We start from the raw sequence: 9,114 nt of genomic DNA, 5'->3' as shown, positions 1-9,114 counted from the left end.
GACAGAGTACAAACTATGTATTTACCTTAATAATGTTCAAAAGTCATATATAGCAGTTCATGATATCCAGTATTACAAATTTACTCTTTCTGATGGACACACGTCCAGATCGTCCGCTCTCAAAACTCTGCCATCTCTGTTCCCACATCCACCACTGCTGGCGGCTCACCTCCAACTGCGCAATTCTACGCACTGTTCACATCCAACTGCCCAACACTACAATAGCGAATATTCCAACAATGCCAACCAGCCACAGACTGCACACAGCACAGTCATGGATTTTCATACAGAGCGCTACGTGGCGTCACCAACATAAAAACCTAAACAGCCTACTTGCAAGTGGTTGATATCAGCAAATACGATGTCCACTCGCTACGTGCTTGTACAAAGAATCAACTACTGTTCCTTCAACAACTCATATGAGGTGTATATTTTCTTTACCTTTTTATTTTTCACACGTCGCCTTTTCTCTTTCCCACGATACAGTGATATAGTGCCACACAGTACCTATGATACTGATTCCACTCAGCCCATGAGAAGAGCGTAGTGCATGAGACTACAGCTAACACTCCCTATGACCTAGATGCTAACCCAGAATTACGGCAGTATGTTGTTGGTTGGTTGATTCGGGGGGGGGGGGGGGGACCAAACAGCGAGGTCATCGGTCCCTATGACCTACATTGGTTGATTCGGGGGGGGGGGGGGGAGGAGAACAACAGCGAGATCATCAGTCCCATCGGATTAGACGGCAGTGCCCTTTCATACTAACCATTCCGTCATGTACCTGAAGCGATGTAGGGAAATCGCGGTAAACCCAAATCAGGATGGCCGGTCACGGATTTGAACTGTCGACCTCCCGAATACGAGTCCAGTGTGCTAACCACTGGTCCACATCGCTCGGTGGCATTATGTACGAACGTTGTGTAGTCATGTTTCAGTGCCCATTTAATTTCCAGTTATCTGTTCCAAAACATACTTTCAGTGCACGTGATATTAAATAATGTATTTGTTTTTTCATCATGGAAGAGTGAAAGATTGTAACTGGGGAATCAAAATGACTGCCGGTAGTTATCATTTATTTGGGTGACCAATAACGCCATTCTTATTTTTAGCTAGAATACGGACCAGTGTTGTCGGCCATCCAAAGATATAAATAACCCTGTTTACGCAGGAAGATCGAGCTTCTTGACGTCGTTCGGCAGTTGATGTGGCGAGAAACCTGAGAGAATTTTATTGCTTTCGACTCGCCCCGAGAACATTAATTTGAAATGCTGTTTGTGCCCATTTTTATTAAATTCTGTGTCTCAGGAGATTGAGTAATACATTTATTTCTCTTCTGAATATTTCACATTTCTCCTTCGCAATCATCAGGGACTTGGCAATAAATTTCTTTGTTTAGGGTATATGTAACAACGAAACTCTCCACACTCATTGTCAGTCACTGTGACGAAACGAACTCTGACATTTTGTCGTTTGTGTCCACATAGTCCATATCAATACAGGCCATCATATTTTTTGAACTTGTCTTCTGCTTTTCCTTAACAAAGCAGCAGTACAATATTATCCACTTACTAGTGAATAAAATATGAATAATAAATTATGTTTTCTTAATAAACATGTATACATATATCTTTATTATTTCAACAATACAGTAAGCAAACATATAAATATTTATTTTGTAATCATATTTATTTACATAGATATGCTAATTTTTTTTACCGTTACTGCTTTACACAATAGTGGCGTTCTTTCGTGCTCAATATTTTACAATATGATAGGCTTTGGTTCTACTGCGGTTATACATTGTTCTCCAAAATAAGTACACCAAGCTGAGGCACGGTGGCTTGCATCCTTTCAGGTACACGCTAACATCACTGGCTTCGATATCACAGCAACGGCGAAACCTTTAGGAACGTCCTATGCAAAACTGTATTCCACAACACACGGCAGGGGAAGCAGCCGTTGTTATGCTCTACAAACGCATACTTGTGTGATTTCCACCATCCTATGGATGAAAATACTGTATCGAAGTACAGATCTTTGGTACCTGGTCCTGAAAAGCACAGCCGTACTTGGTCCGGCATTGAGTGACGAGTTTGTCCTCGAATAGTTCTGTGGAGGAGGACGAACTGCACCGCCACGGCGGGTGACTAGGAGGACAGGAGAGTACTGGCATCTGGTCACAACAGCTTACCCTCCTGCGCGTTTTCACTGTCTATTTGAGGCTATTACGCAGAGATGTGTGTAGCTGTCCCAAGAGATGTGTGTAGCTGTCCCATTTTAAAAACACTTTAAACCACAGATTTCTAAAGCTACAAATGTCTGCACGTGCACAGAAACAAATAGTCTAGCAATACGGAGACTAGTTACAAAACTGTCGGCAAAAAGCAGTTTCCCTGAGATGTGGCAATATCGGACATATTATGAGTGAAGCGACAGCGTTCGAAAATTCACAACACGGGACGTACTTACATCAAAGCGAGTTAATACGCTGTGCGTTATCACTAGCACAGCATCTGAAATTTAACTTTGACACAGACTTCTTTCTACTCCACAGAAAACCATTGAAACTACCGCCATGAAGAAGTGATACATACTACGATAAGAGCGAGATGAATGTTCTTAGCGTTCTGGTCATTATCTTAGCTATTCGTAACCACCTTGTGGTTTGAGCCAGCGATAGGAGACGCTATAATTCTTCACAGTACGGACGGCATACAGCTAAATGTCCTCAACATAACGTTCTCATCAGACGTACAAAGAACCGATCACACACTGGCATTGTGCAAGAAAACGGTGACGCAGCGTTGAACTGTGCAGAGATTTCTGCATTAAATGTGAATTCATGAATATTGGCGTACTCTGAAATCTCATTGTGGGTACTAAACCTTCGATTTTTTGTTACTGTGCTCAGCTGATTGGGCGTGTTTGAATTTCTTCGGCGCTTTACCTCGCAATCTTTCTTCATCTGCCCACTTTACCTTTTACTCATTTATCAGATCGTGCTGTATTCTTCCAGGTTGGCTTTTCAGTGAAATTTACGTTCGTAAATAACTTACATCGACATTCAGCCTCGAATGACTTTATGGCAACACATTCTTTTCAGGTTTTCATTAACTTCTGTTAGCTAATTCTTTCGACGCGTTGACTGTCAAATCCAAGTCGCCGTGCCTGGACTACACAAACAATGAAACTGAAGCTGAGCGATGGAGTAGGTAGGGGAAGAGATGTTGCAAGAGCCTCACATTTCTCGTAAGCGCAAAACATCTGTGATTACTGAAATTATTCGGCCCTGTCTGCCCACCGCCCTATCCCGCCATAAGGGATGCTCTCACCTTATAAAAGTTCATTAATATAGCATACAGAAGATATTTTGGAATTTCAGAGCTTGCACGATGAGAGAAACTGCCGTCTACAGAAAATCATCGTTTGAGGTGCAATGTGTAGAATATTTCCTACATGTTGCTCGTCAGGCTGATGTGAGATTTGACATGGTGCTAGATTCCTGGACGCGCTAACGTACGATTTTGGTTACGCTGATAGTGGCTTGCTAACACTATTACTGCTGTCGCGAGCGTTATCGCAATCTAGGGTGCGTCAAAACGACGGGCTTTCGTGTCTTCGCGACTTCCGCGCTTATTTCTTCTTCCGACTTCGTCAGTCGACACGGTCACTAACTTCTCACAGCCTTGCACCGTTTCAAGTATCCGCATTCACTGGTTAAACTTTTGTTTCTGTTTCACGCGCTTGTGCCACGGTGCGTCCTCCAACGGCTAAACTCTCTGACGAGCGGGGTGCAGCAGATGCAAAACATCGTCGCAGCTCCGAGGCGCTGGGCAGGTTAGGGCCGCGCCTGTCCGCCGCTCCCTCACACCTTGGAGTGGGCCAGCGTGGCCGAGTCGAGCTGCTGCTTCATGGCCTCCAGCTCCTGGATGTCGGCCACGGAGCTCTCGCACTTGTGCACGACCAGCTTGTGGTAGAAGTGCACGGCGAAGGCGACGAACACGATGAGCACCGGCACCACGATCACGGTGGCGGCCCACGCGGCCGTGAACGAGTAGTCCCAGAACTTGACCCAGCACAGGATGGCCACCTCGACCAGGAAAAGGAAGAGCCCCAGCACCGTGGAGAAGGCCCACGCCAGCTCGATGAAGCCGCGCATGCGCTCGTGCGGCGACTCGCCCACCAGCTCCTGCACCTGTAGGCAACACCCACAGCACACCTCATTGTCTGCAACTGACGTCCTCTCTTTAAACCCAGTACGCAATAAATCTGGCGCCTGGAACTCAAAATAGTTCACAATCTGTGTCAGCTATACTACTACACAAAGACAAGTAATAGTTTAACATTCAGTCTGGAACCGCGCGACCGCTACGGTCCAGGTTCGAATCCTGCTTTGGGCATGGATGTGTGTGGTATCCTCAGGTTAGTTAGGTTTAAGTAGTTCTAAGTTCTTAGAAGAAAGATTAAGAAAAGGCAAACCTACGTTTCTAGCATTTGTAGACTTAGATAAAGCTTCTGACAATGTTAACTGGAATACTCTCTTTCAAATTCTGAAGATGGCAGGGGTAAAATACAGGGAGCGAAAGGCTATTTACAATTTGTACAGAAACCAGATGGCAGTTATAAGAGTCGAGGGGCATGAAAGGGAAGCAGTGGTTTGGAAGGGAGTGAGACAGGGTTGTAGCCTCTCACCGATGTTATTCAATCTGTATATTGAGCAAGCAGTAAAGGAAAAAAAAAGAAAAATTTGGAGTAGGTGTTAAAATTCATGGAGAAGAAATAAAAACTTTGAGGTTCGCCGATGACATTGTAATTCTGTCAGAGACGGCAAAGGACTTGGAAGAGCAGTTGAACGGAATGGGCAGTGTCTTGAAAGGAGGATATAAGATGAACATAAACAAGAACAAAACGAGAAGAATGGAATGTAGTCAAATTAAATCGGGTGATGCTGAGGGAATTAGATTAGGAAATGAGACACTAAAAGTAGTAAAGGAGTTTTGCTATTTAGGGAGTAAAATAACTGATGATGGTCGAAGTAGAGAGGATATAAAGCGTAGACTGGCAATGGCAAGGAAAGCGTTTCTGAAGAACAGAAATTTGTTAACATCGAGTATAGATTTAAGTGTCAGGAAGACGTTTCTGAAAGTATTTGTATGGAGTGTAGCCATGTATGGAAGTGAAATATGGATGATAAATAGTTTGGACAAGAAGAGAATATAAGCTTTCGAAATGTGGTGCTACAGAAGAATGCTGAAGATTAGATGGGTAGATCACATAACTAATGAGGAGGTATTGAACAGAATTGGGGAGAAGAGGAGTTTGTGGCACAACTTGACAAAAAGAAGGGGCCGGTTGGTAGGACATGTTTTGAGGCATCAAGGGATCACAAATTTAGCATTGGAGGGCAGCGTGGAGGGTAAAAATCGTAGAGGGAGACCAAGAGATGAATACGCTAAGTAGATTCAGATGGATGTAGGTTGCAGTAAGTACTGGGAGATGAAGAAGCTTGCACAGGATAGAGTAGCATGGAGAGCTGCATCAAACCAGTCTCAGGACTGAAGACCACAACAACAAGTTCTAGGCGACTGATGACCTCAGATGTTAGGTCCCATAGTGCTCCGAGCCATTTGAACCATTTTTTTCTTTTATAATACCTCAGGCACTTTTTGTAGTAAATTCGAGAAGTAAATGCTTCACCAACTATAACTTGGACGATAACCAGGTCGGAAGCTCCTGTGTACAAACTGTAATACTCTATTGGAAAACATGAGGTGAGGGACCGATTATCTCATTAAAATATGCCTCAAATATTCACAGTATTAGGAAATTGGCGGCTTGGAGGAATGAATTGGTGGTGCATGCGGAGTCTTTTCATGAGAGGGAATTCAATAAAAATGCTTTAATATTCCACTGTCAAACTTCAATTCGTCAGTTCATTGGAATATTACATATGTGGAGTGGTCAGATAATGTCTGAGACGGTTGTAGGGATATTGCAGGGCAGGCTGTACTGAGACGTAAATGTAAAGAAAAAAAATTCTATACTTTGCACCGTTTCCGAGTTATTGAGCACTAAAGTTAGCCAATCAGGATGTCGCATGCTCACATCGAAGCGGCCTGGCAGGGGCGGTGCTGCCCGAGTGCGTCCTTTGGTTAGCTGAAACTTGAATTAGCGCGCGCGTCGCCCCGATTGGCTAACTTCAACGCTAAATTACTTTCAGTACCCTTTAAGCTCGTGGTAAATTGCGCTGTGAGTGACTAGAAAAGTAAAGATTTTTCTGTGTATTCCTTAAAATACGTGTGTGTTTTTCGGGGGTAGGTGCTTGCTAACCATTTCTACATGGGTCGGTGGCTCAGAGACAAAGAGCCAGATTACTGTTTCAAAGGTCTGGAGGTTCGAATTCCGGTCAGTCATAGAATTTTTAACCGTCACTTATCACTTCTTCACTTCATTCAACTCTGGAAATGTTTATTAAAATGAAAAACTTCGAATAGCAGTGTGGTTCGAACTACACGCTAACTACCGATCGCGCTATTACACGCCGTGTAAGTCAGCTCAAACCTCGTAGGAAGGCCATGGCATACCACCTCCAATAGGACAGTGTCTAGTAAAGCAGTGTGTTGGTCCAGTAAACATTCTGGTTGACGACAAATTCACTTTTACTCTGTTATCGGTTGTCGGTTCTGACAAGTTCACGTCCATTGTGCTTTTGCTGCCGAATGTGCTCATAAATTCCTTTGTTTTCTTCTGCCAAATGTGCTGATAAATGCCTTTGTTTTCTTATAACATTTTGTGTTGAGCAAGTACGAAGATGATTCCCCATACCATGCACGTCACACTTAACAACAGAGCTATTGCCGTCATAGGTTCAGGACACGAACCTATCCTACGAAGAGGTCTAGATTCTTTTGTGCAAGGGACAAACTACAGTTACTCTCGCCGTCTGCGGATTAACTTCATACTTACAGCAACACCCTCAGGATGTCACCAACTATTCATCTTCCCCACTCCACGTGATTACGGCCATAGTGCCTAAACCCTCCCCACAACGCACGAGGCAGCTAACACTGACGTGAACGCGGACGAGACGTCCATCTTCTCGACACACACAGCGTCCACGTCACATGGGACGCGCTAGTTAACGTGATTTGCGGCTCTTGCGTCTCCAGCGGTAGCTGTTGCTGTATCCGGCTTGCTAACCACACGCTTTGTTTACGATAATGGACGCGTGTAAAAATCCTTCGCTAGCTCTATTAAAAAGCAAAATTCCTCCCTTGTCCCTATGCTAGTCATGTTGTTCTGTCTGCAGTACACACAAATAAAAACCTCAATGTCCATGAATATGTTATAAGAAAAAACGGAAAGTTACATGCCCAATCAGTAAGGACAATAGCTAACAAAACTTCACAAACTCGAAGATAATCACTCATGAGGGAGGGTGCACTTATATATACAAAACCTTGACTATTACACAAATATTTGCATCAATTACATCAGAAAGGTCGACATCTTTTAGAAAACGCTAAGGAGAAAAAGAATAGTGGGATACAGCAATATGCGAACCCTCCACACATTTCCACTTCTACCAACTACGCCACACTATAGTTGTACAACAAGCGGCCTAGCATTTCATGTTACGATCTTCTGAAGGATTCAGTCGCCGATATGTTATTAACTGACGATTACAACAGATTTTACAAAGAACGACACGTTTTTAACGAATTTTCAGCGTGCCGTTGCTTTAAAACAATGTAATTTCATAACTCGCGAGTTATAAAACGAAAATAAATAAACAAGAACATCCTTTAACCTACAATATAACGTTTGCCGTTATTTTACTAGAGCAAAACGTACCAATAACGACACGATTCTAAGTGATTCTCAATGTGCTGGTGCTTGGAAATAGCAAAAATCCATGGGCTATAAGTTATTATATAAAACCACTAATATGCACTTCAGCTGAAAAAGACAAATACAGAATGGCGTCTAGCAAGTTCTGCTTGTGGCGTAGCCAGCGCTCTTGCGTATAGTTGGTTCTAGCTTTAATACCACATTGGCGAAATATCGCAAAACTTATTTTGTGTTCCAACTGAAGTAATGGCTCCTAAACATGAAATGAAGGGTACTGACGTCACAAAGCCGGCCGGAGTGGCCGTGCGGTTCTAGGCGCTACAGTCTGCAACCGCGTGACCGCTACGGTCTCAGGTTCGAATCCTGCCTCGGGCATGGATATGTGTGATGTCCTTAGGTTAGTTAGGTTTAAGTAGTTCTAAGTTCTAGGGGACTGATGACCACCGCAGTTCAGTCCCATAGTGCTCAGAGCCATTTTTTTGACGGTACAAAACTCTTACAGCTCCACTTCGACAGTAGCTAACTCGCCCCATGTGACGACGGCTTAAGAGTAGAAACCGTGACTGTGTGAAATAATTACTTGTGCTACACCGCCGCCACGCACATTGTACTTCTAGTGTGAAGACCGACAGAGGTGGAGTAGTGGTTACGACACAGGACTTGTGTTCGGGAAGTGGGCGGTTCGAATCCGCGACTACCTCTCAAGAGTGAGATTTTGCTTCAACTCCATAAACCGCTTAAGGTAAATAGCGGGATGAGTCTTTTAAAAGACGTGGATAATTTCCTTCCCTGTCCCCACTCCAAACGGACGTGTCAAGTGGATATTAAAGCCCACTTTCCCTTTCATACTTTCAAGAATGAGGTACTGACAGAATTGTGGCAGTGAGGACGGGATGTCAGTCGTCATTGGATAGCACTGACGGAAACAGGCAAAATTCCCGGGCTCTATTCCCGGTCCTTGTACAGTTTTAATCTGTCTTTAAGTTCCACTTTACACTTATATTCTGATTAATCAAACGCACTGCTGCGCGTTTCGAGCATGTTCTGCCCATGACAAAGCCTATTTGCACAGAGGAAAAATTTTATTTGATGATAAAATTACCTTATCAAACAAGAACTAGGAGAGAGATTGTGAAGCGTAAATCGTGTCCACTTTTCTGTTGACTGACTGTTTATGAGTGACTCATGGGCGGGGGAGGGGACTTTGGGTAGGGGAAAAAAGCAGCTTCCAACTGTTGTGTTGCAGAGTCCGGGATAGTA

The 9,114-nt window shown here is 43.8% G+C and overlaps 1 protein-coding gene across 1 annotated transcript in view; it reads right to left on the bottom strand.

Moving 5' to 3' along the window:
- Window positions 1-3,151: 3,151 nt before the first annotated feature.
- LOC126284221 (uncharacterized) overlaps window positions 3,152-9,114 on the bottom strand; it is a 103,430-nt gene continuing 97,467 nt past the window's right edge. The window contains exon 7 of the mRNA XM_049982994.1: window positions 3,152-4,198. Coding sequence (XP_049838951.1) covers window positions 3,869-4,198 — 330 coding nt within the window. The 3' untranslated portion in view covers window positions 3,152-3,868. The remainder of the gene's footprint in view (window positions 4,199-9,114) is intronic.

The sequence above is a fragment of the Schistocerca gregaria genome, chromosome 8 (genome assembly GCF_023897955.1).
Source record: "Schistocerca gregaria isolate iqSchGreg1 chromosome 8, iqSchGreg1.2, whole genome shotgun sequence".
Taxonomy (NCBI): Eukaryota; Metazoa; Arthropoda; class Insecta; order Orthoptera; family Acrididae; genus Schistocerca; species Schistocerca gregaria.
Note: the sequence above shows the minus strand (reverse complement) of the source record. Positions and strands in the feature narration are given on the sequence as shown.